Source organism: Ictalurus furcatus, chromosome 20 (assembly GCF_023375685.1).
Source record: "Ictalurus furcatus strain D&B chromosome 20, Billie_1.0, whole genome shotgun sequence".
NCBI classification, from domain to species: domain Eukaryota; kingdom Metazoa; phylum Chordata; class Actinopteri; order Siluriformes; family Ictaluridae; genus Ictalurus; species Ictalurus furcatus.
In genome coordinates, this window is record NC_071274.1 from 8,883,488 (window position 1) to 8,908,950 (window position 25,463).

Below are 25,463 nucleotides of genomic sequence, written 5' to 3' on the forward strand. Positions count from 1 at the left end.
TTCGCTGGTATAATTTAGAATTCAGTGTTCCATAAATGATGGCAAGCAGTCCTGGCCAAGATTCAGCAAAACAGGCCAAGACCATGATACCACCACCACCATGTTTCACAGGGGGGATAAGGTGCTCTTGCTGGAATTTTCCTTTCTCCAAACATAACACATCTCACTTAAACCAAAAGGTTCTATTTCGGTCTCATCTATCCACAAACATTTTTCCAATAGCCTTCTGGTTTGTCTGTGAAATCTGTGAACTGCAGATGGGTAGCAATGTTCTTTTTGGAGAGCAGTGGCTTTCTCCTTGTAACCCTGCCATGCAGTGTTCTCCTGATGGTAGACTCATGAATATTAACATTAGCCAGAAGCTACCCTGGATTCTACTGTGACCTCGCGAACTACTACATGTCTAGCTCTTGGAGTGATCTTTGTTGGTTGACCATTCCTGGGGAGGGTAACAGTGGTCTTGAATTTCCTTCGTTTGTACACAATCTGTCTGACTGTAGATTGATGGAGTCCAAACTCTTTCGAGATGTTTTTTGTTTTATCTTTTCCAGCCTGATGAGCATCAACAACTCTTTTTCAGAAATCCTTAGAGATCTCCATTATTTGTGCCATGATACACTTCCACAAACATTTGTTGTGAAGACTGTGTAAATAAAACAGTGCTCACTTGCACCCGTCTCATTGTCTCATTTGTTTAATTGGGTTCTCTCTGTCTACTTTTAGGACTTGTGTGAAAATATGATTATGTTTATGCAGATATATGGAAAATTCTTAAGGGTTCACAAACGTTCAAGCACCAATGTATATCATGCACTGACAAATTGGATTCTTCATGAATGTATGCCTGGCATCTGCAGAATCTCCCACTCTCACATACTGAATGAATGCAGAAGTAAACATTCTGATGAAGGTGATGAAATAGCCACACTTAATCAGACAGCATGGGGAAGAATATTGATCTAGGATTAGCTAGTTATTTCTGTTGATTCACTTTTCCTGATGTATGCAATATATTTGCTTGTGTGTATTGGACTATGAGACATGTTGTATTGGTTTACCTCTGTGGTTCTATTTTCTGGAGTGCTGGGGGCTGTGTTTGGAGTGGGTGTGACTGAGGATGTATTCTGTGACATCCTGGTGGTTGTTGTTTGGGCAGGAGTGGAAGTGGTTGGTGGTGTGTTCTGTGCTGAACACAAGTCCAGTGTCTGGGCAGGGCTTAGACCAGCAGTCAGTTGAGATGTGCTGTCCACAACTTGTGGGGAGTCTGGAGTCAGAATAGGGGTTTGCTTGAGAGCGGGGGTCTTTAATCCTTCAGTCTCCTGAGTTTGGCCACTGACACGCACATCATTAACCACTTCATCTTCATGATCCTCTTCTTCATCATGATTGTCACCAGCTTCATCATCATCTGCAGACCACGAAATGTATACACACACACACACACATACATACATATACACACACACATATGGTGGGGGGAAATAAGTATTGGACGTTTTTTAGTAAATGTATTTCCAATCAGGCTATTCTCATGAAATTTTCACCAGACATCAGTATTAACTCAAGAAATCCCGAAATATAAAGAACTCACAACATTAAAGTCCATAAATAAAGTTATGTGTAACAAAGTGGAATTAAACAGGGAAAAAGTATTATACCCCCTATCTGTGCAAATTAATATCAGCTGGGTTAGTAAATTGATGATCTATAAAAAGGCTTTTTATTTCCAAAGTGTCACACAAGAAACATCTCATGATGGGTAAAAGCAAAGCGCTCTCCCAAGAACTTTGGAACTTTATTGCTGCAAAACATATTGATGGAATCGGATACAGACTTATTTCTAAACTTCTGAATCCTCCAGTAAGCACCATTGGGGCCATTATCCGCAAGTGGAAGCAACATCACACACAACATCACACCAACTTTATTTATAGGCTTTAATGTTGTGAATTCTTTATAGTTCTAGATTTCTTGAGTTAACACTGAGAATTTCATGTGAATAGCCTCATTGGAAGTATTTTTGCTGAAAAAAATGTTGATGCGTCCAATACTTATTTCTGCCACTATATATATATATATATATATATATATATATATATATATATATATATATAGAGAGAGAGAGAGAGAGAGAGAGAGAGAGAGAGAGAGAGAGAGAGAGATAAAGTCTTGTGTAAATTATACCTGCAAAAGAGATGCAAATTGATTCATGCTTGTGTTACTTGACCTTAGTGCAGCTTTTGATACTATAGATCATACTATTCTCCTTGATAGATTAGAAAATGTTGTTGGCATATTAAGGGAACAGTCCTCTCCTGGCTCAGGTCTTATTTGACCAATCGTTATCAGTTCGTAGATGTAAATGGAGATTTCTCCATGCATACCGAGGTTAAATTTGGTGTTCCACAAGGTTCTGTTTTAGGCCCACTGCTTTTTACTTTATATATGCTACCTCTAGGTCAAATTATTCGTAAACATGGAATTAGCTTCCACTGTTATGCTGAGGATACACAGTTGTGTGTTTCAGCGAAGCCAGAGGACAGACAGCAGCTTAGTAAAGTTGAGGAATGTGTAAAGGACATTAGACGTTGGATGCTAACTAACTTCCTTTTACTTAATTCTGATAAGACAGAAGTACTTGTACTAGGACCACGTGTAGCTAGAAGTAAGCTTTCTGATCTCATAGTAACTCTGGATGGACTTTCTGTTTCATCATGTGCAGCAGTAAAAGACCTTGGAGTAATTATTGACTCCGGTCTATCATTTGGTGCTCATGTAGATAATATTACTAGGATAGCCTTCTTTCATCTCAGAAATATTTGTAAGATAAGAAATATATTGTCACTACATGATGCAGAAATATTAGTTAATGCTTTCGTCACCTCTAGACTAGATTACTGTAATGCCTTACTGTCTGGATGTTCCAGTAGGAGCATAAACAAACTCAAGTTAGTCCAGAATGCAGCTGCTAGAGTCATAACTAGAACCAGAAGATACGACCACATCACCCCGATCTTATCAACACTGCATTGGCTCCCAGTGAAATCTCGCATTGATTATAAAATACTATTATTAACCTATAAAGCACTAAATAGTCTCGCACCACAGTATCTAAGCGACCTTTTGGTTTTCTATGATCCGCCACGCCTACTTAGATCAAAAGATGCAGGCTATTTGACAGTACCTCGAATAGCGAAGGCTACAGCAGGGGGAAGAGCTTTCTCTTATAGAGCCCAACAGTTATGGAACAGTCTTCCAATTAGTGTTCGGGACTTAGACACAGTCTCAGTGTTTAAGTCTAGGCTTAAAACATATTTGTTTAATCAAGCCTACCATGGCTAGACTTTCTGTTACGCTAAGCACAGTCCTAATAAATCCTTCTGTCGAGCCACACATGATTTTATGGAGATACTAGAGATCCTGATCCTTTCTGCTCTCCGGACCTGCCTGATCCGTTTCGGATGTCCTACCTCTGGATGGAGCTCTCACCTACTTCAATTACAGATTGCTGGGACTACGGCTGCTTCTAAGGCCACACAGACTTCATATAAAACCATAATGAACTTTTTCACACTATCTGTTATTACCCAGATGAGGATGGGTTCCCTTCTGAGTCTGGTTCCTCTCAAGGATTCTTCCTCTTAACATCTAAGGGACTTTTTCCTTGCCACTGTCGCCACCGGCTTGCTCAATTGGGATAAATTCGCACTTTTAATATCTGTATACGTGTTTACATATTTCTGTAAAGCTGCTTTGAGACAATGTCTATTGTAGAAAGCGCTATACAAATAAAATTGAATTGAATTCATCTGAGTCTGTGCAAATAGATTAATTTAGCACAATGTGATTTACTAAGCCTAAAAGCCACTTCGAGAATGATGATTACATATTATAATGTTTGTTAAAAATGGTTTCCACCAGCTGAAGGCCAAATTCTACCAATCACTGGGTTTTGATGATAAGGTTCATTAAAACAATGCCTTTCTTGAAATGATAACTTTATATTACCATGACCGTAAGTTTCATCGTAAATATTCAGTAACATGAATATCTTGTCATTCACACATATATTATGAGCACAAATTTTTGGGCATATTGTGATCTGAACATTTTCTTGAAGCATCATACTGTGAACTTACTATTAATGGTCTTTATACTGGATGTGCAATTATATGGATATGGCAAGTTTCAGTTTGGTTTTACTGTTCAGGAAATTGTTGCAGCCAAAGACCAATTTATTTCCATGGACCCCCTTAACAAATATTTTCTTGTGAATTAATCAAACACACTCATTATTCCAGTTATTGTGTACAATAATATTCTAGTTATGCATTGGAGCCAAAGATCTCTTTATTCTTGCAATGTCCACCAACAGAATTAGGTCCAAACTGACAATATTTATAGTCCTATAACTTATATTTGTGTATATTTGTGTGGATTTGGATTTTCACTAATAAAAATAAATAAATCACAGACCCTCAGCTATGCTGCCACAGACCCCCAGCTATGCTGCCACAGACCCCACTTTTAGAAACACTGTGTGAGACAGAGATCAGAACTTGCCATGGCTACCATTAACAAATAGCAGACACAAAAAAATCTAATTGATATATTGTTTCCTCATCCTATTTTCCATGTGAAGTAATTATTGCTACTTTTCTTTATAAATTGTTCTTTATATATTAAAGAAATGTTCACTTTCCCTTCTTTAGAATTGGGATATAACTGAATATAAGTACATTATTCAGAATGGACAGATAATGAGTCCTAAATTAATACAAAAAAAAATACAAATAGTAGACAGACTATTGTTCTTGACTTCAGATGAGGTCTGTAAATCAGGACTGGGATCAAGCAGAATAAAACAAAACAAAAAAGCCAGAATTAAACAATATTTTTACTTTCATGTAGAGGTTGAAGGGACACCTTGTGGAAGCTCTCAGGCAAGGGTACAAGTTTCAAAATTCCACCCCCAACTCAAAACTCACACAAAAAATTAGAAACTAACCCAAAATGTTCAGGCATAGGAAAAAGCAGTAAGGTTTTTCTTCTTTTTCTTAGTCTTTGCCTGGAAACAAGTTAACAATGGTGCACACACATATCTGATCTGCAGCATCTGCAAAGCATCGATGTTATATGCAGAAATTAGCAACCCTGCTTGGGGGACAAAGGCCAAGTTCATTAACATGATATCAATAAGAGGAACACTATAAAATTTTTTCATCACTGGTTTACTCTGGTAGCCAACCTATACTGTGTGCAATGTAGCAATGAGCTACTGGGCTCATGACCATAGATTTTGGTGAGACAGGACAACATTAACAGAAAAAAATTAAGTCAGGGGGCTTGATTATTGTTATAGGCTACTATTTAGTGAATCTTAAGAGTAACCCTGTAATCAACAGTTGAGAGTCAACAACCTACAATCATCCAGCATACAGTCTAGCAGCTATTCATTCAACTGTGTTTGAGGTAATATCATTAACCAGGGTTTCCAGGTTTTAGCAAGAATTCCAGCCCAACTAGATCTCAAAAACTACACAAAAGACCTGAAATTGGATGAAAAAATGTGGGCACTGGGGAAGGGAGACACATTTTTCATCACTTTGTAATTTTTTTTGTGTCATTTTGTAGAAATGTACTAAATGTAACTATTTCAATTTAATTTATTTGCTATAAAACAAGATATTGGATGCTGCAGAGTATTTTTTAAACTAACCCACCATAGCAAAGCTCTCATTAACTGTCCTCTAGCACACCTCAAATTCTCATGAATTCCGATAAAAGCCAGTTAAATTTTCTGACCGTCTTGGAATGTTAAAAAACCCCAAACCAAAGTAAATCAAATAAAATATTATTGTCTAATAAATGTATTAATAACATTAATAATAATCTATAATAAATCCAACCGATTTTGGAAAGACATTTTGTTGTGAAACATATTTAGCTTGCTTACTCAATCACATTATATAGAACATAAAAAGCTGTCCAGAAAGTTCCACATGGTGTTTTGATCACGAGTTGAATAAAGTTCTGCAAATTGCTATTTGTTCTTATAAATTGCGAGTAAAAATCACTTATTTTTCCAGCAGCACTGTTTTCCTCAGTGTTTTTTCCAGTGTTTCCAGGGGTAGGGTTTCACATATAAAATGATGATCACAAATAAAATGATCTGGTCTAAATCTAAATATGGAAACAGATATGAATATCTTGAGCACGGAACAAATACAGATACAAATACAGATAATGGCATTGCATTACAACAGTTTAGAAGTGCTCTACAATGATTATGAATTATTATGATTATGAATTATTCCCTTAAAAATATGTATTCGATTATTCAGGAAGAGATCTGACAACCATCATCAAAAATATGATAAAGTTATCCAGAAATAACAACAACCTTTTATTTTGCACCTTAGCTAATGTGTAAATGAACTTATAAACTCACACAGTTACCTCTGGTGAAGTCAATGCTAAGGATGGCTCTCCTCTCATGATCAAAACTGACAGTAAAATGATCCATATTTTCATAGCCACATTCCAACTTCTCCAAGTAAGATGTGTTTCTGCCCTCTGCTATTCTGAGAGAGAAAAAGAAACATTGTAAAGGATTGAAACTATGTAAAACTATGTTAAATCCTTCTGTGTTTACTTACTTCTGTAGGAGAGGCTTTGCATTCTGTTAAAGAGGGTGAGAGAGACAGCATTTAGGTCAGTAACTAATTTTACTCTGGATGTTTAAAGAACATTATGCAACTGCAACTGAAAAAGTAAAAGCTCCAGCTCCTGAAGTAAAATAATGGGTTAGGTATAGTTTTAGCAAAACTTAAGTATAGTTATGAATAGTAATAAATAGAAAACATTTTACAAGAGAGTATCTGTGACCTGCAGGAAGATGGCCATCTCTGGTTCCTCCATGGTTTGGATTCCTGTCTCCACCAGCTTTGCACTCTTGTCCAGGTGCTCTGTGTACCTGTGTAAGTAAAGGCACCAATAATTCTGGAGCTGACTGATTGTGTATTATCTCTTATGGCCTCTTAATGTGTGTGTAAGAGGTTGGTTATCAGATGTGCACTATAAAGTAAAAGTAAGTGGACAGCTGACCATCAAACCCATATGTGGGCCTTCCCTACACTGTTAGAAGCACATAATTGCATAGGATGTCTTTGTGTGTCTTTGTGGACGTCTTTATAACAGCAAAGGTTGGACAAAATATGGAATCTGGGATGTTCAACAAGGACATATGTGTGTGATGGTCAGGTGTCTGTAAACTTTTGGTCATATAGTGTATATGTTTGTGTGTGTGTACCTGCGCTGTAGGCCTTTGATGTAATCAAGTTTCTCCTGCTGTTCAGAACTGATTTTCAGTGTCAACTCTCCTTTCCTATCTTCCAGCAATGCATACAGGTGATCAAATGTCTCGCACACATGCGATTTCTGCTTGCGCCCATTCTCCTATGCACATGATAGACAGAAATGAATGGCACACATAATTATACAGTGCCTTCCACTAATATTGGCACCCTTGGTAAATATGAGCCAAGAAGGCTGTGAAAAATTCTTAAAGTCTAAAAGTCTTTATTGTTTAACATTTTGATCTTTTGTTGATGAGGTTGCAGAATACATGGCAAGGAATATGAGACCATTCCTCCATACAGAATCTCTCCAGTTCCTTCAAATTTTGAGGTCCACACTGGTGGACTCTCCTCTTCTGATCACCCCACAGGTTTTCTATGGGTTTCAAATCAGGGGACGGTGATGGCCATGGCAGGACCTTGATTTTGTGGTCAGTAAAACATTTTTGTGTTGATTTTGATGTATTTTTGGAATCATCGTCCATTGATGGAAGATCCAACTTATTGGAAAGCTTATTTTAAGCTTTCTGGCAGAGGAAGTCATGTTTTCATGTAATATCTGTTGATATTTGGTAGAGTCCATGATGCCATGTATTCTAACAAAATGTCCAGGTCCTCTGGCATAAAACAGCCCCAGACATTAAAGAGCCACCACCATATTTACATGTTACCTCATATTTATACCCCTGTGAAACAGGAAGTCATGGTTGAACAATTTCCTGTTACTAGCCACCCAAGTGTACTAAAAAAAAATTAAATATCAATTGGAATATACTTCAAATATATTTTTCTCATATGAATTCATAGGGGTGCCAATAATTGTGGGAAATCCTGTATATAACAAAGTTGGGTTTTTTGGAGGATAAACCTGTGTTGTGTTTGCAACTGTTTGATATCCATGAGAGCAGAGTATTTTTGTGAATTTTTAAACAAAATATCAAAAGGTTAAACAGTGAAGACTTTTAGACTAAGAATTTTTCACAGCTTTCTTTGTTCATATTTACCAGGGGTAATTATTAGTGGAGGGCACTGTAGCTGCAAGAACTCTCATGCAGACAAGCACACAAACAATTATACAGTTTTTATTCCTGTGAGGTGGAATTACTGGTTAGTGTTCCATTAAGTGTCAGACTAAGCACTAACTGATAATTGCACTAATGCGGCCAATGCAGACAATAAGCTCATGACACCATATTACCTAATCTTGATATGTCATACATCTTCAATATACAGTATATAAACTGCATATAATTCTGTCAGGGAAGATTGCAAATGTATACAAAAACAAATAAATATTTAATTTGAAATAAAGAATCTGCCTCTCACAAATTTAAGGAAATGTAAGCTACAATGACCAGATAAAAGGCTGGCCCATCTATTAAGCCATGTAGAAGAAGAAGAAGAAGAAGAAGAAGAAAAGAAGAAGAAGAAGAAAAGAAGAAGAAGAAGAAGAAGAAGAAGAAAAGAAGAAGAAGAAGAAGAAGAAGAAGAAGAAGAAGAAGAAGGATGCAGGCCTTCTAGAATGCAGCACCAACAACAAAACCAACCAACTCTGATTTCCGATATTTTTACTGGAAAGTAAGTGATTTACTTTGTTGATTAACTCAGTTAATTAATGACAGAAAAAGTTGTGTTTTTTGTGGATTCTGCAGATGGTTACATTCAAATTAGGCTGTTAGCTTACAGAATGGGTTAACATGTTATTTGATAACAAGGACTTTTTGGCAAAGTTGATAATGATATTAAACTTTGGCTACTGCTGGTTATTTATGCTGCATTGCATTGCTAGTGTACTGTTCTAGGTGAACACATTATACAGTGGTGCTTGAAAGTTTGGGAACCCTTTCGAATTGTCTATAATATCTGCCTAATTATGACCTAAAACATCATAAGATTTTCACACGTCTGAAATGTACCCAATTAAACAAATGAGACAACAATATTATACTTGGTCATTTATTTATAGAAGAAAATTATCCAATATGACATATCTGTGAGTGGCAAAAGTATGTGAACCTTTGCTTTCAGTATCTGGTGTGACCCCCTTGTGCAACAATAACTGCAACTAAATGTTTATGGTAACTGTTGATCAGTCCTGCAAATCAGCTTGGAGGAATTTTAGCCCATTCCTTAGTACAGAACTCTGGGATGTTGGTGGGTTTCCTCACATGAAATGCTTGCTTCAGGCCTTCCACATTTCTACTGGATTAAGGTCAGGACTTTGACTTGGCCATTCCAAAACATTAACTTTATTCTTCTTTAACCATTCTTTGGTAGAAAGACTTATGTGCTTAGGGTTGTTGTCTTGCTGCATGACCCACTTTCTCTTGAGATTCAGTTCATGGACAGATATCCTGACATTTTCCTTTAGAAATTGCTGGTATAATTCAGAATTCAGAATTCATTGTTCCATCATTGATGGCAAGTCGTCCTGGCCCAGATGCAGCAAAGCAGGCCCAAACCATGATAGTACCATCACCATATTTCACGGATGGGATAAGGTTCTTATGCTGGAATGCAGTGTTTTCCTTTCTCTAAACATAACTCTTCTCATTTAAACCAAAAATTCTATATTGGTCTCATCTATGCACAAAATATTTTTCCAATAGCCTTCTGGCTCGTCCACGTGATCTTTAGCAAATTTCAGACAGGCAGCAAGGTTCTTTTTGGAGAGCAGTGGCTTTCTCCTCGCAAGCCTGCCATGCACACCATTGTTGATCAGTGTTCTCCTGATGGATGACTCATGAACATTAACATTAGCCAATGTGAGAGAGGCCTTTAGTTGCTTAGAAGTTACCCTGGATTCTACTGTGACCTCGCGAACTACTACACGTCTAGCTCTTGGAGTGATCTTTGTTGGTTGACCACTCCTGGGGAGGGTAACAATGGTCTTGAATTTCCTCCATTTGTACACAATCTGTCTGACTGTGGATTGGTGGAGTCCAAATTCTTTAAAGATGCTTTTGTAACCTTTTCCAGCCTGATGAGCATCAACAACTCTTTTTCTGAGGTCCTCAGAAATCTCCTTTGTTCATGCCATGATACATTTCCACAAATGTGTTGTGAAGATCAGACTTTGATAGATCCCTGTTTTTTAAATAAAACAGGTCACTCACTCACACCTGAGTGTCATCCCATTGACTGAAATCACCTGACTCTAATTTCACCTTCAAATTAACTGGTAATCCTAGAGGTTCACATATTTTTGCCACTCACATATATGTAATATTGGATCATTTTCCTCAATAATTAAATGACCAAGTATAATATGTTAGTCTCAATTGTTTAATTGGGTTCTCTTTATCTACTTTTAGGACTTCTAATGATGTTTTGTGACAATCTAATGATGTTCTAGGTCATATTTAGGCAGATATATAGAAAATTCTAAAAGGTTCATAAACTTTTGAGCACCCCTGTATGTGCATGGCTTATGCAAAATATTTAATGTTAACCTTAACTTAAGAAAGGAAAACTGTGTTTCCTGTGTTTCCACTGGCTGTTTTTTTCTGCAAGGAAAGATTGTGCTAAGGTCCTACAGAACCATGGACCATATCTAATATAATGCCCTAAACATGTTTGTACAGCATGTATAACAGACAGAAACAAACACACACCTCCACTGTTCTGCAGCTCTCCTCCAGCAAGCTGATGATGGCCTGAATTCTGTCATTGTTTCCCACTAGCATAGCAACACCCTCTGTCAACTCTGTCTACAAAAACACACATTTACATTTACATTTATTCATTTAGCAGACACTTTTATCCAAAGGGCTTACAATGAGGAAATACAAGCAAAATTACACACATACAAAGAGGAGAAAGAAATTTAATTAAATCTCAGTGTTGTAGTCCTGTCTGACATAGTGGGCATACTGTAGCCAGCCCCAGAGAAAGCATGACTAAAGTGTTTCTCTTCACTTAGAGAAGAATACTTCTGATAGGGTAGCCTTTCAGCTACTGTCAGCAAAGCAGTAGTATGTAGGCTAAATGTAAGGTTGGGCAGAAGAAAATCTTATTTAATACATACCTTTTCATTTTGACTCCAAATTCTCAGTCTACTAACAGCCTGAGATACTGGCTACTATCTTTAGCAGACTAATGTTATCAATTTTTGCACATTTGCTGAATATTATGACTTAATCTCTCAATAAATACAATATGTAATACACTGGTTACAGTGTTAATAACAATCAACCATGATGTAGATATAGTAACAACCATGAATAGTGATATGTACTGGATATTGGTGTAACGGTACACTGTGACACAACGGCTGTGAAACAATGCATCACTATGCAAAATTGTGACTATGTGCATCATAGAAGTCTGTGATTCACATTGTGTAAATGTACATTCTGTTAACTATGATCTAATGCAATTGCAGTTTACACCAGAGGTCCCAATCTGCACAACCAGAGCCATATCTCCCTGCAGTTCTCGCCAGGTTTCCCACTGAAGTTAAGCAGGGTTGAGCCTAGCCAGTATGGATGGGAGACCTCCTGGGGAAAACTAAGGTTGCTGCTGGAAGTGGTATTAGTGAGGCCAGCAGGGGATGCTCTCTGTGTGGGGCCTAATTATTCTGTATTATACTGTAAAAACAGCATGGTCTTTCGGATGAGATGTTAAACCAAGGTCCTGCTCATTAAAAATCCCAGGACACTTATGGTGAAAGAGTAAGGGTATACCCCGGTGTCCTGGTGAAATTCCCCCATTGGTCCTTCTTTATCATGGCATCCTAATAATCCTCATCTCTGAATTGGTGACATCACTGTCCTCTCCACTAATAGCTGGTGTGTGATGGGTGTTCTGGTGCATTATGGCTACAGGTCGTTGAGGAGATCCCCCCAATACTATGTAAAACACTTTGAGTCTCTAGAAAAGTGCTATATAAATGTAACTGGAACCCATAGAATTAAAATATATGTATAGATAGCTTCGGCTCACAAAGGCTGATATGCTTTATAGGTTATATGGTTATGCAACCAGGTTATAAAGAGCTCTTCAGTAGCATTCAAACAACACCTGTGAGGATGAATCTGATGGTTTGAGGTATACCTATCAGAGTTACCAAGTCCGCTTATAATATGGGACTTTGGACATCATGTTTTTTGTTTTTTTTTTACCTTATTTTAAACAATATTGTTGCTTGTTAGGAAAATCTGACAAGCGACTTTTTTATATTCATGTTTTCTATTTTCCCCAGTCTATTGACACTGTCTGCTCACAGCCCCATACAGAATATTTAACTTGATCAGTCTGATTTAAGTATGATTATTCCATAATCCATCAGGTCCAATAAAAAATGTGAATTAATCAATAAGAAATTTTTTTTCATCTGTCAAAGGCCTAAGACTTTGAATGTGCTGAATATGCTTTAATCATGAAGAATGTGTTAATGCTGAATCATGACAATGTAGAACCATAGAAAGGCTGAGATACACATAGAGTGAACTATAATCTTCACTGTGTAATTTGGTAAACAGTGAGCTTGTATACTGCTGTACTAGTGGAGAGAAAAAACTAGGCAGAAGTTAAGTGGTTGGCACTGTCCCAGAAAGGGTACCAGGAAGAGGTGTGCATAGGCGGGTCACGCAAGAGGCGTGAAGTGTGGAAAAAGAGAAAATAATAAGGGGTCTTGTGTGTCCAATAAGTATTTAATGTTGTTTGTTTGTCATTCTAATAACTTTTTCTTCTGTTCTAATTTTTGCTATTTTCTCTATTTCTTTTGTGCTTGTCCCTAGCTTGGAGGCTGTGAGGTGGTTGTTTCTCTTCTGGGTGAGTTCCTGGCAGACCTGGCCTACCTGAATCTGAACCATTCACAGTGCCTACTGTGAGGTATTCTATATCCTCTATCAATGGCTCAGGGTAAGCTCCACATCAATCTAGCAATTGAACGCTCCAATTCATTGGGTCAGCATGTCACTTTTTCTGCCCTGATTACTCCATTTTGAGTGTTCTTCTTTTGTGTTAAGTCTTGGTTTCATGGTGCTCGGTACTGCAGTGTATAGTGGGTTGGGGTCCTTTCAGTGTGTCAGTGCGAGTGCACAGGTGGAGCTTTACATTAGGAGACATCTTTTATTGTCAGAAATATGAGTTTTCAATGAATCTGTTACGACACGGCGAAATCGGCGTGGCAGCTCACAAAGTGTAGTGCCGCCCAGGGACGTGGTGGAGGAGGACTACACTTCCCAGTCATACCCGCGCTAGAGTTCGCCGGAGTTCTGATTATGAACACCTGTACACACCTAAGGTTATATAAGGGCCTCCCTAGCATGAGCCGCTTGCGAAGTAACCGCTCAGCAGCCTCGTCTCTGTTTGATTACCAAGCCGGTTTCATTATAAGTGTTTTCCCTGGTGCTCGACTTCACGCTCGTCCCTCACTACGCTTTTGCCTACGTCCCTGATATACAGCTTACCTGCTCGGTCCCGAGTTGATTCTCGTCCTGTGTTCAGTCACACGCCATCTCTCTGCTCGCCCGCGCTTGTCTCCGTCAGCGCTTCGTAACAGATTACTTTGCCGTACTATGGAGGCAGCGGGCGCCTCGGATTGGGAACATCTCGTCCTGGAACAAAACCACGCGCTAGCAGTGTACCGGGATGAGATATCCGCGTTGCGTGCCGAAGTCTCGCGACTGAGCGTTTCCGCATCCACCAACGCCACGCCCCCGGCCCTCGCGTCACCACCACCGACAGCCCCAGCGCGTGTTCAGCCGACACCAGCTGCGCACATTCCAGCGCCGGCTGTTCACACTCCTGCCCCGGCTGTTCATGCTCCTGCGCCGCCGGCGCACAACCCGCCTCTGCCCACACCAGAGAGATATGCTGGGGAGCCGGAGCGATGCAAGGGCTTCATGTTACAATGTGCGCTGTTCTTCGAGAGTCACCCAGAGATGCCTGAGGTCCGTAAGTTGACCCATTTTATGGAATTACTCTCCGAAACAGCCTTGGCGTGGGCCACGGGCTGAGTGGGAGCGAGGAGGGGGTGTCAGACCCTCGATAGATGACTTCCTTGCCCGGTTCCAGCGCGCCTTTGATCATTCTCGTGATGGCTGGGAGACTGGTAATGAGCTCATGCAACTCAAACAGGGCTCTCGTACTGCAAGACAGTATGCGCTAGAGTTTCGCACTATCGCTGCCCGAAGTGGCTGGAACGAACCAGCCCTTAAGACCGTGTTCTGCCGTGGCCTCGATCCGGAGTTACTGCATGAGTTGGCCTGTCGGGGTGAACAGCTAACTTTTGATGACCTCGTGGATCTGACCATAAGGCTGCACCGTCTGCGCCGTACCAACCTTTCCATATCACACGGTTTACTGCCAGCTGAGCCGGGCGCAGCAAGCGGACCCATGCAGCTCGGAAGGGCACGGTCCCGCGAGGAGGAGAGGGAGAGAAGACGCAATGAGTTCCGGTGCTTCTACTGCGGTGAGAACACCCACGCCGTCCGCCAATGCCCGCACAGGAGGCGCTGAGGGAACGGGGGGCGCACTGACAACCCACCTTGTCATGCCCGGGTGAGTCCTAACCAGTCTTGTAGGTCTCACGTATTTTCTGTACCTGTCGTGATAGAACATTCAGGCCGTTCTTTTGTTCTTTCAGCACTCATCGACTCCGGAGCAGCGGAGAACTTCATAGATGAGAAGACGGCGCAGGAGCTCAGCCTTCCCATACGTTCCCTCCTCCGTCCTTGTGAGCTCCAATCCATTGATGGGTCGCCTATAGGGGGAGGCGTAATATCTCACAGCACACACCCTGTCTGCCTTCAAGTTAGCGCCCTTCACCACGAAACTCTGGCCCTTTACCTCACGGTCTCCACCAGACACCCCGTTATACTCGGACTCCCCTGGCTGGAACTGCACAACCCCCAAATCTCCTGGACTGACAAGCAACTCACCCAATGGTCCCCGTATTGCTTGCAGAATTGTTTGAGGGGCCCCACGGTCCCTTTGGCCACCACGACTGTGGAGAGTCCCCTGTCGCCTGCCTCAGTTAAAATTCCCCCCGAGTACCACGACCTCCTTGAGGTGTTCAGCAAGGAGAAGGCCAGTTGTCTCCCACCTCACAGGCCCTACGACTGTGCCATTGACCTCCTCCCCGGGGCCAGCCTACCTTGGGGCCGTGTTTACCCGCTCTCCCAAGCGGAGCAGCTGGCCATGGAGGAGTACATTCAGGAGGCTCTCCGGCAGGGGTACATCCGACCGTCCACATCCCCTGCGTCTGCCGGGTTCTTCTTTGTGGAGAAGAAAGGAGGGGGCCTCCGACCATGCATTGATTATCGGGCCCTCAACCAAGTGACCGTTAAGTACCGATATCCGCTGCCTCTCGTCCCCTCAGCCTTGGAACAGTTACGGTCCGCCACCCTCTTCACTAAGCTGGACCTCCGCCGCGCTTATAACTTAATTCGTATTAGGGAGGGGGACGAGTGGAAAACGGCCTTCAGCACCGCGTCTGGACATTATGAGTACCTGGTCATGCCGTATGGGCTTGCTAACGCCCCCTCCGTGTTCCAGAACTTGATCAACGACGCTCTGAGGGACATGCTAGGAAAGTACGTCATCGCCTACATTGACGACATCCTGATTTATTCGACCTCCCTGGAGGAACATGTCCAACATGTCCGGCACGTACTGCAACGCCTCCTGCAGTACCAGCTGTACGTAAAGGCCGAGAAGTGCGAATTCCACCAGCACACAATCTCTTTCCTGGGGTATATCATTAGCCCAAGGGGAGTTGCCATGGACCAGCGTAAGATTCGGGCGGTCGTGGAGTGGCCCACTCCACGAACCGTCAGGGAGTTGCAGCGTTTCCTTGGCTTTGCAAATTTTTACCGAAGATTCATTAGAGACTTCAGTAAAGTAGCGCAACCCCTGACGTCGCTCCTGAGAGGTAAGCCCAGGCGACTGCTGTGGACCCCAGCTGCCCAGGAGGCCCTGGAGAGACTTAAGCGGGCCTTCACCACAGCTCCCATTCTCAGACACCCAGATCCCTCCAGGCCGTTTGTCGTGGAGGTCGACGCGTCGGAGGTGGGAGTGGGAGCAATTCTATCGCAAAGGTTTGGCGAGAGTCCCAAGTTACACCCCGTGGCCTTTTTTTCCCGGAAGTTGTCGCCAGCAGAGCGCAACTATGATGTGGGGAACCGTGAACTTCTGGCCATCAAGCTGGCCCTTGAAGAGTGGAGACACTGGTTGGAGGGGGCAGTACACCCATTTGTTATCTTCACAGACCATAAGAATTTGGAATATCTACGAACCGCCAAACGGCTCACTCCTCGCCAAGCCCGCTGGTCCTTATTCTTCTCCAGGTTCCAGTTCACCCTGTTTTACCGACCTGGTTCAAAGAATACAAAGGCCGACGCCCTGTCTCGCATTTATGCCCCAGAGCGGCCGACGGAGCAAGAGAGTTACATTGTGCCTCCCTCCTGCATAGTGGGCGCCTTGGAGTGGCCCCTAGCACAGAACTTAGCCCGTATTCCCAGCGCAAGAATCCCAGCAGCCTGTCCTCCTGACAAGCAGTTCGTGCCCAAGCGGTACCGTCTTGAACTCATCACCTGGGCCCACACAACTTTGGCCACGGGCCACCCGGGGGCCCGCCGCACTTACCAACTGCTGGCCAAGAAGTACTGGTGGCCCAACATGCCCAGAGAGGTTCAGCGCATCGTATCCTCGTGTTCCTCTTGCGCTCAGTCCAAAGGCCCACGTGCGCTCCCGGCTGGGAAGTTGGTGCCCTTACCCATACCTGAACGTCCATGGTCCCATCTGGGCCTCGATTTCATAACCGACCTGCCAAAGTCGCAGGGGAACTCCGTGATACTGGTGGTCGTAGATCGGTTTTCGAAGTCCCTGCGCTTAATTCCATTACCAGCCATCCCATCTGCCTTCAACACAGCGGAACTCCTGTTTCAACACGTCTTTCGCTACTTTGGCATCCCCGAGGAGATTGTGACTGATAGGGGGCCACAGTTCACATCGCAGGTTTGGGCCAGCTTTATGAGGAAGATGGGGGTCGCCATTAATCTCACGTCCGGTTACCACCCCCAGGCCAACGGACAGGCAGAACGGGCCAACCAGGAAGTCATACGGTTCCTTCGGACTTACTGCTCTGCCAACCCAGGGGACTGGAGTCAGTACCTTCCATGGGCGGAATACGCCCAGAACTCGCTACGGCATTCCGCCACCCAGCTCACCCCGTTCCAGTGTGTCTTGGGTTACCAACCGCCATTATTCCCCTGGAACGCGTCCCACACAGACTCGCCAGCAGTGGATGAGTGGTTCCGCCGAAGTGAACAGGTCTGGGAACGTGCCCATCAACAGCTGGTGCAGGCATCCCACATCGCTAAACGAAAGGCCGACCGGCGCCGGAGGGCTCACCCTAATTATCGACCCGGGGACCGGGTGTGGCTCTCCACAAGAGATCTGAGACCCCTCATGGGCACAAAACTTCAACCGAAGTATATCGGGCCCTTCCGAATACTGAGGCAAATTAATGAAGTCACGTATCGTCTGGACCTTCCGAGACACAGTCGCATCGCCCAGTCTTTCCACGTCTCACTTCTCAAACCGGTGATCTCAGGCCCCTTGGCCACAGCGGTGCCGGAGGATTCCCCACCGGAACCGTTGGAGATAGAAGGCCGCCCAGCCTACCGCGTCCGCGACATTCTAGACTCCAGACGGAGGAGAGGGGGATTTCAGTATCTGGTAGACTGGGAGGGGTATGGACCAGAGGAACAGTGCTGGGTCCCAGCCCGAGACATTCTGGACGCAGGCCTGCGTAAGGACTTCCACGCAGCTCATCCAGACAAACCGGCCCCCCGGAGGGGGGGGAGGCCTCGGAGAACTTCGGCTCCCGGAGTGAGCCCTTTGGGGGGGCTCTGTTACGACACGGCGAAATCGGCGCGGCAGCTCACAAAGTGTAGTGCCGCCCAGGGACGTGGCAGAGGAGGGCTACACTTCCCAGTCATACCCGCGCTCGAGTTCGCCGGAGTTCTGATTACGAACACCTGTACACACCTAAGGTTATATAAGGGCCTCCCTAGCATGAGCCGCTTGCGAAGTAACCGCTCAGCAGCCTCGTCTCTGTTTGATTACCAAGCCGGTTTCATTATAAGTGTTTTCCCTGGTGCTCGACTTCACGCTCGTCCCTCACTACGCTTTTGCCTACGTCCCTGATATACAGCTTACCTGCTCGGTCCCGAGTCGATTCTCGTCCTGTGTTCAGTCACACGCCATCTCTCCGCTCGCCCGCGCTTGTCTCCGTCAGCGCTTCGTAACAGAATCAAGGAACAAAGTGTGTGTGAGTGTGTGAACGAGACAAAATGTGAATGTATGAGTCACAACCTTTGTATTGGAAAAAGGAAGGAATTTGCTGTTATGAAAAATAACTTATTTGCTGTTATGTGAATCAGAGGGAATTCATATGAGGGAAAGAACTGCATTTGCTGTGTGTTCTGAAACTAGAGAACCACAAAGGAGCTGGTTTTGTAAATATTCTGGACATTTACCTAATTTTCATCGTTGTGATTCAAATATCAGTCCAGAGAAAGGGCCTATTATGTACAAGAATACTCCTAAAATGTGTAGATTTTTTGGACACTCCCAATTGCCATTGCTGTGACCCAAACAGGGAGATTCAATCTTTGTTGAGCAGTCCATGAATTTATATGTAGTATATTGGGGAAGACAATAATTTAGAACACTTTTCACCCTCCTGATTATAGGAGAAATTCCAAGTACTGTGCCTTATACCAAACGTTAGGCTGAAAGTCCAATAGGACAAACATTTACAAAACATCCTGGGTGTACAGTAGCATGTATTAGGCCAGTCCAAAGAACAGATTATGAATACGGGTGGATGAGAGTAACACAGCATAAATTGGTAGGGGGAAAAAGGTTAAAGAGAGTGAGTTGCTTGCATTTTTACCCCCTGAATGGAATACTCAATACACTTCTTCATGTTAAGACTTTAGGGTTTATTTTTTATGGCACTAAAGCATCGTAATAAAAAGAAACAAAGGCCTAGATCAACTAAGCAGGATCAGTTGACATCATTGTATAACATTTACATACAGGGTGCTCTTAGCCTGATATTCAAGAGTACTCTGTATAGTACTACTATCTGAATAGTAGTGATTTAGGGCTAAGGTTCTAAGGAGTGGTAGAAGATACTGGAAATTTGTACACAGGAAATTTTAAAACAATTTAATTCCATTTGGGAGATCACATCACTTGGACAAACAATGAGGTGAGAAGTCTGATCAATCAATTTGAATTGATACTTGCAAAGGACACACCTGTGAGATCAGTAGAATCAAATAATACAGGGGAAACAGAATAAAAAGAGTGTATCATTTGAATTAAGAAAATGGAATTTCAGAAGAATAATAGGGGGTTTAGACCTCTGCCCCATAAACTCTATTTTTCAGTTCCACATTATTGGGCTTATCATTTGTTAGTATAATTCATTAGGATTTGAACAATTTAGATTTGTGTATGCCACAGATCACCCCAGAGTAAAATAATCCTTTCCTTACAAAGAAAGTATACAAGGAAGGAAAGCAATTCAGAAAGGCAAAAGAGAACAGTGGAGGGAGTATTAATGTAATTAGAGGAGCACACCACCTTAAGAGGACTAGTAGTAACCATTATACCAAAAAGTGATGCGTATAAAATTCTGCATAGGTCATCATTGGGGAGTCCTAGAATTTGGGGAAAATAAATTTGGGGGTATGTGTTATGTAACCCCTCTTTTATCCCGTAAATTGAATGGAAATTCAAGAAGAAAGCAGAGAACAAAGAAGAGTACGTATATTACAAGAAACAAAAGGGATAAGAACACTTTTTTTAAAGGAATATTGGTATAAAGATTTGCTAAGAAGAAGGCATCTGAGGTAAAGAAAAATTCACTGCTGAGAAGTACAACACAATTAGCTAACTTAGAGGAAGTAAGAGAGTAGCGGCCCTAGGTAGACTGGGAAGGAATAGTGGGAAGAAACTGGAAAGCATCAATCCTAGGTGACACTTGTGGAACTAGCAAGAGTCAAATCAATTGCATTGGATAGTAATATCAGTGGGAGTTTTAATAGACATTTACTTAGATTTGGGAGAACAGCAAGGATTTGAGAGAGATAAAGGAGTAACTGGAAAGCAGTTAAATAATCAAGAAATTGAGGTCTCAGTGGCATTAAGAAGAGTTACTTGGTTACCAGCAAAAAAAAAAAAACGTGCAAACCGAGCCAAATACTGTAGGACTGACATTAGAAAGAATCTTAGTGACTTTTACTCCTGACTGTGACAACGAACCACCCCCTAGAAGGTTAGGAATAGGAAGCCCTAAAATACAAGGACCAATCATGACATCCACTACTGTAGAACTGCTAGGGTCTACCCATTATGCAAAGAATATATAGTTAAGATCTTGGAGAAATGGCAAAAGAGAACTAAATACAAGACAAAGTGGCCAAGGGAAGGGACATTTGACATGGCATTGTGCGAAGAAATGGAAACACTGATAAAAACTACATGGCTAAGGATAAAAGTAGACTGCAAGAACTAAAGAGGGAAAAAGAACAGGAAGTCCTGAGATTATTTAAAAAGGAGGGAGAAAATTAATGGAAAAGCATGAAACAGGTAAAAAAAAAAAAAAATTGAAAAAAGAGGATAAAAATCAGAAGAAAAGATGGAGGAAGCATTTGCAAGACAACCTGCCTATGCCCCACCCAATCTGCATGCACCCCCTGGGGGTCAGTTCCCAATGATAACAGGAATAATGTAGGTTTCAGGAGATCTGGAGATGATAGAAAACAAAGAAGTTGCATCTAGAGAAAAGAGAGGGAGTCCAGAAAAGATAAGGGAGGAAAACAAAGTAAGGGAATGACAGAAAAGATTCAGAGACACTTACACTCAGTTAGATACACCAATTGATGGGTTGACAGAAAGGGATTTACAAAGCTGGGACAGGCAAACTGAAAAAGATGAACCAGCATAACTGAAGGTAAACACTGTGAAATGAGGAAGGAACAGATTATGAAAATTAAGAGGAAACAGAGCAGGAGGAGGTAGAGGAGGAAGACGCGCTAGAAAGAGCTAAGAAACAGATAGATAGGGAGTCAGAACTGAGTCAGAAGAGTATATAAGGAAGGCAGAAAGAACACTTGAGGAATTACAAGCAACAGGGAGACATTTAAGGAAAGCAGAAAGATCAACGAAGCAACAAACAATACTGGTGGCAAACAACAGTAAGAGAGTATAGTCCGCAGAAAATAGAGCATAAGTGAATTAAAGGTGGAGAGTTATATTTTGATTATATCAAGGAGAGAGAAACAACTCCATCAGGGGCACAACCCAAATTGGATTAGCTGACTCTATTACATATCTGGAAACAATGAGAGGGAGACAGACAACTTAGACCCAGAAAAAGCTTTAAAGACCCAGCTAATGTGGCAATAGTACTCCCCATTTTGATTAAGGGTGCACAGGCCCAGTATGTGCCTTGGGCCACACAAGATCTCGTCATTGTTACCATGTTCCAGCTTGCGATATGAATGATTACAGTATGGATTTTAGTCCAGGAGGGGTGAATGTAGTGAGTTGGAATATTTTTGTATAAATATTTTCCATTCACTAAAATCCTCCTGCTTCTTTTGTTAGTATTTATTTTCTTTTTGCTTGTGTGACTTTTGTGTATATCGTATATAGGTATTTTGTGGACTTTTATTTAGATTTTTTTTTGTTCTTCCCGTCCTTGCAGGTGTACAGTTCCATGAGTAGCAGTTATATTTTGCTAACATACCATATTTATGTTATAAAATACTGCAATACCAAAAATGCATTCAAAGCATATTTAAAACATGTTAAGCACAAACATCCTCCAAGTCTGAGGTCAGAGTTCTATACCTGGATGGTCCCTTCAAGTTAGGGGAGAGACCTTAACCCTGGTGGGGGAGTCTCTTGTGGTCTTATTCATGAGTGATTGAAAAAAAGAGCATTAGATTGAGAACTGGATCAACTTAGTGACAACAGTGTTATAGCTGATGTACCTGCCTGTGGTGGTGAAGCAGGAGCTCAGTTTTTAGACAAATCTCTCTGTTTACCAGTCAATCTCAATTCAATTCAATTCAGTTTTATTTGAATAGCACTTTTAACAATGGACATTGTCACAAAGCTTTCTAGAAGTACAGACATAAAATTTTAATTAAATTTTAGGGATAAATCTACATCCACATACTCAGCAACGGTCATAAGCTGTGGGTAGATATTGAAGGATAAGGTCATGAGTACATGCAGCGGAAATTAGGTTCCTTCACAAAGTTATGGGATTACTATGGATATAAAAAGTCTACACACCCCTGATAAAATGGCAAGTTTTGACAGTGAAAGGTATGTTTGACAGTGAGTGACCTGATCTGGCAACCTGAAGTGTGACTGAGGAAGCAGCACCCTTCGAGCTAATGCTATTACATTAATTTCTTCTAATCTCTATACTTTAAAATTATTTACCTTACGTTATATAAATATAACTGACACTACTTTAGATAAAACAATCGTAACGTTGCGCTGTCGCTAAATTTGATCTGGTTTTTTTTTTTTGTTTTTTTTTTTAACATCCGCGACTAGCTTGTAGCCCGTAGCCCGCTAGCATCACCTACCGCTAGCCTTGTTTACGTTTCACATTTCTCACTTACCGCTGTTCTGTTTAAAAAAAAAAAAAAAACAAAAAAACAAACATGTCTGCTGTCTCTCCGGTTTTGAGTGCAGATGAGGACTCGCTCGAGCTTCACATGGTGCGGCTGGAACTGGAGGATGTGGAGAAGCAGATCCACGGCCTACTCGACAAGCAGGCCCAGCTGCTGGAGCGACAAACTGCGCTGGAAACATCTTGTGCTTCTGCCCACATATCCAAGGTAAGCACACAGCGTGGTATTTCCACTCCCAGCCCCTCTACGCCGTGTGTTTCTCTGTGCAGGGACCGTGCACCTAGGACTTTCCCAGCCGTGGTCTCCGTCACGCCGGCGCCAACACACCTCGGGCCTTGGGTGAACCAGCGGCGGAAGGCGCGGGCTGGACCCTCTCCACCTCCGGTGTTCGAGATTCCAACCAGGAACCGCTTCGCCCCTCTCCGCCAGACCAGACCCAACGCTGTGATCGTCGGGGACTCCATTGTGCGGAACGTCCGTGTAGCCTCATCTAAAGGTAAGGTGCGCACACACTGTTTTTCTGGTGCTTGTGTCCTTGATGTCGCTGCGCAGGTATCCGGGATCCTGAAGAAGGACGAGCGCATTGGAGCGGTTGTGCTGCACGCGGGGACGAACGACACCAGGCTGCGGCGGACGGAGGTTCTGAAGAGGGACTTCTCCAGCCTGATCGAGACGGTACGAGGCAGATCACCCACCGCGAAGATCATCGTCTCTGGACCTCTTCCCACATACAGACGTGGAGCAGAAAAGTTCAGTAGACTTCTAGCATTAAATGATTGGTTAGTCTCTTGGTGTAATGAGCAGAATCTGGTGTTTGTCAATAACTGGAATCTGTTCTGGGAGCGTCCTAGGTTGTTTCGTCCTGATGGCCTGCACCCCAGCAGCCTTGGAGCGGAACTGCTATCAGACAACATTTCCAAGGCGCTACACTCCAAGTGACTGTCTAGCGTAAGTACATCTTCCAATAATAACAACATTCAGTATAATCAATGTTCAATTAAAAATCCGGCACCGGTAGTACATACTATAGAGACTGTGTCTGTTCCCCGAGCTATACAAATATATAGAAAATCTCGGAAAGTCTATCTTCGTAACCTAATTAACATAAAATTAAATCATATTGAATGCACAGCCAGCACTTTTGATCTGAAGCTAGGACTATTAAACATTAGATCTCTTGCGTCTAAGGCTCTTATTGTTAACGACATCATTACTGATCAGGAATGTAATTTAATGTGTTTAACAGAAACTTGGATTAAACCAAACGAGTACATAGCATTAAATGAAGCCAGTCCTCCTGGATACAGTTATGTACATCAGCCTCGTTCAACTGGTAGAGGAGGAGGTGTTGGTCTCATCCATAGTAAAAATCTAGTCGTCACACAAAAACCTAAGCATAAATTTAATTCTTTTGAAATTCTTTATACCAGTATAAGTTATGTAGCCACAAAAAATAAGTCAATTCCTCTAATTATTATTTACAGACCCCCAGGGCCATATACTGAATTTCTTAGTGAATTTGCAGACTTTGTCTCAAACCTGGTTGTGTCTGTAGATAAAGCATTAATCGTCGGAGACTTTAATATTCATTTTGATAACCTGGAAGACCCTCTAAGATTAGCGGTTGTGTCCATCTTAGATTCAGTAGGGATTAATCAGAACGTAATCGGGCCTACTCATAATGGTGGTCACACACTTGACCTCATACTAACATACGGACTAAGTATAGAAAATATTATCATTCTTCCGCAGTCTGAAGTTGTCTCAGACCATTATCTTATCTCGTTCATAATACGAATTGATCATAATATTTCCACCTCGCCTCGCTAGCGCGTAAAACGTACCTACACATCAGCTACTGCACCGAGCTTCATAAATAACCTCGCAGAAACATCAATTAGTTTTGGATCACCGTCAGATCACATAGAACTCGATCAGGCGACTGAAAGCTTGGAGTCAACACTCCGCTACACGCTAGATAGAGTGGCTCCACTCAAAAGGAAAATAATTAGAGAAAAAAAATTAGCACCCTGGTATAACGATCAAACGCGAACCTTAAAACAGACAACTCGACAATTAGAACGTAAATGGCGTCAAACCAAACTGGTGATATTTCAAACAGCATGGATGGAGAGCCTACTGAAATATAGGAAATCTCTTGGCGATGCTAGAAAAATCTATTTCTCCACCTTAATAGGAGACAACAAAAACAATTCTAGATTCCTTTTCAACACAGTAGCAAAATTAACTAGGAATAAAACCACTACAGAGAGAAACACTCAATCATTACATAGCAGTGAAGATTTCATGAAATTTTTCATCGATAAGGTTGAAAATATTAGACGTGAAATACAGGCCATTAAATTAAAACCGGACAGTACTGTAACAAACCCATTACATGACAATGTAGCAATATCAGATC

The 25,463-nt window shown here is 42.1% G+C and overlaps 1 protein-coding gene across 1 annotated transcript in view; it reads right to left on the minus strand.

Annotated features, from left to right (window-relative positions):
• trim55a (tripartite motif containing 55a) overlaps nt 1–25,463 on the minus strand; it is a 64,111-nt gene that overhangs the window by 772 nt on the left and 37,876 nt on the right. Inside the window, exons 4-9 of the mRNA XM_053651662.1 lie at nt 10,973–11,068; nt 7,313–7,458; nt 6,889–6,976; nt 6,660–6,682; nt 6,460–6,584; nt 1,059–1,408 (exon numbers count right to left, since the gene is read on the minus strand). Coding sequence (XP_053507637.1) covers nt 1,059–1,408; nt 6,460–6,584; nt 6,660–6,682; nt 6,889–6,976; nt 7,313–7,458; nt 10,973–11,068 — 828 coding nt within the window. The remainder of the gene's footprint in view (nt 1–1,058; nt 1,409–6,459; nt 6,585–6,659; nt 6,683–6,888; nt 6,977–7,312; nt 7,459–10,972; nt 11,069–25,463) is intronic.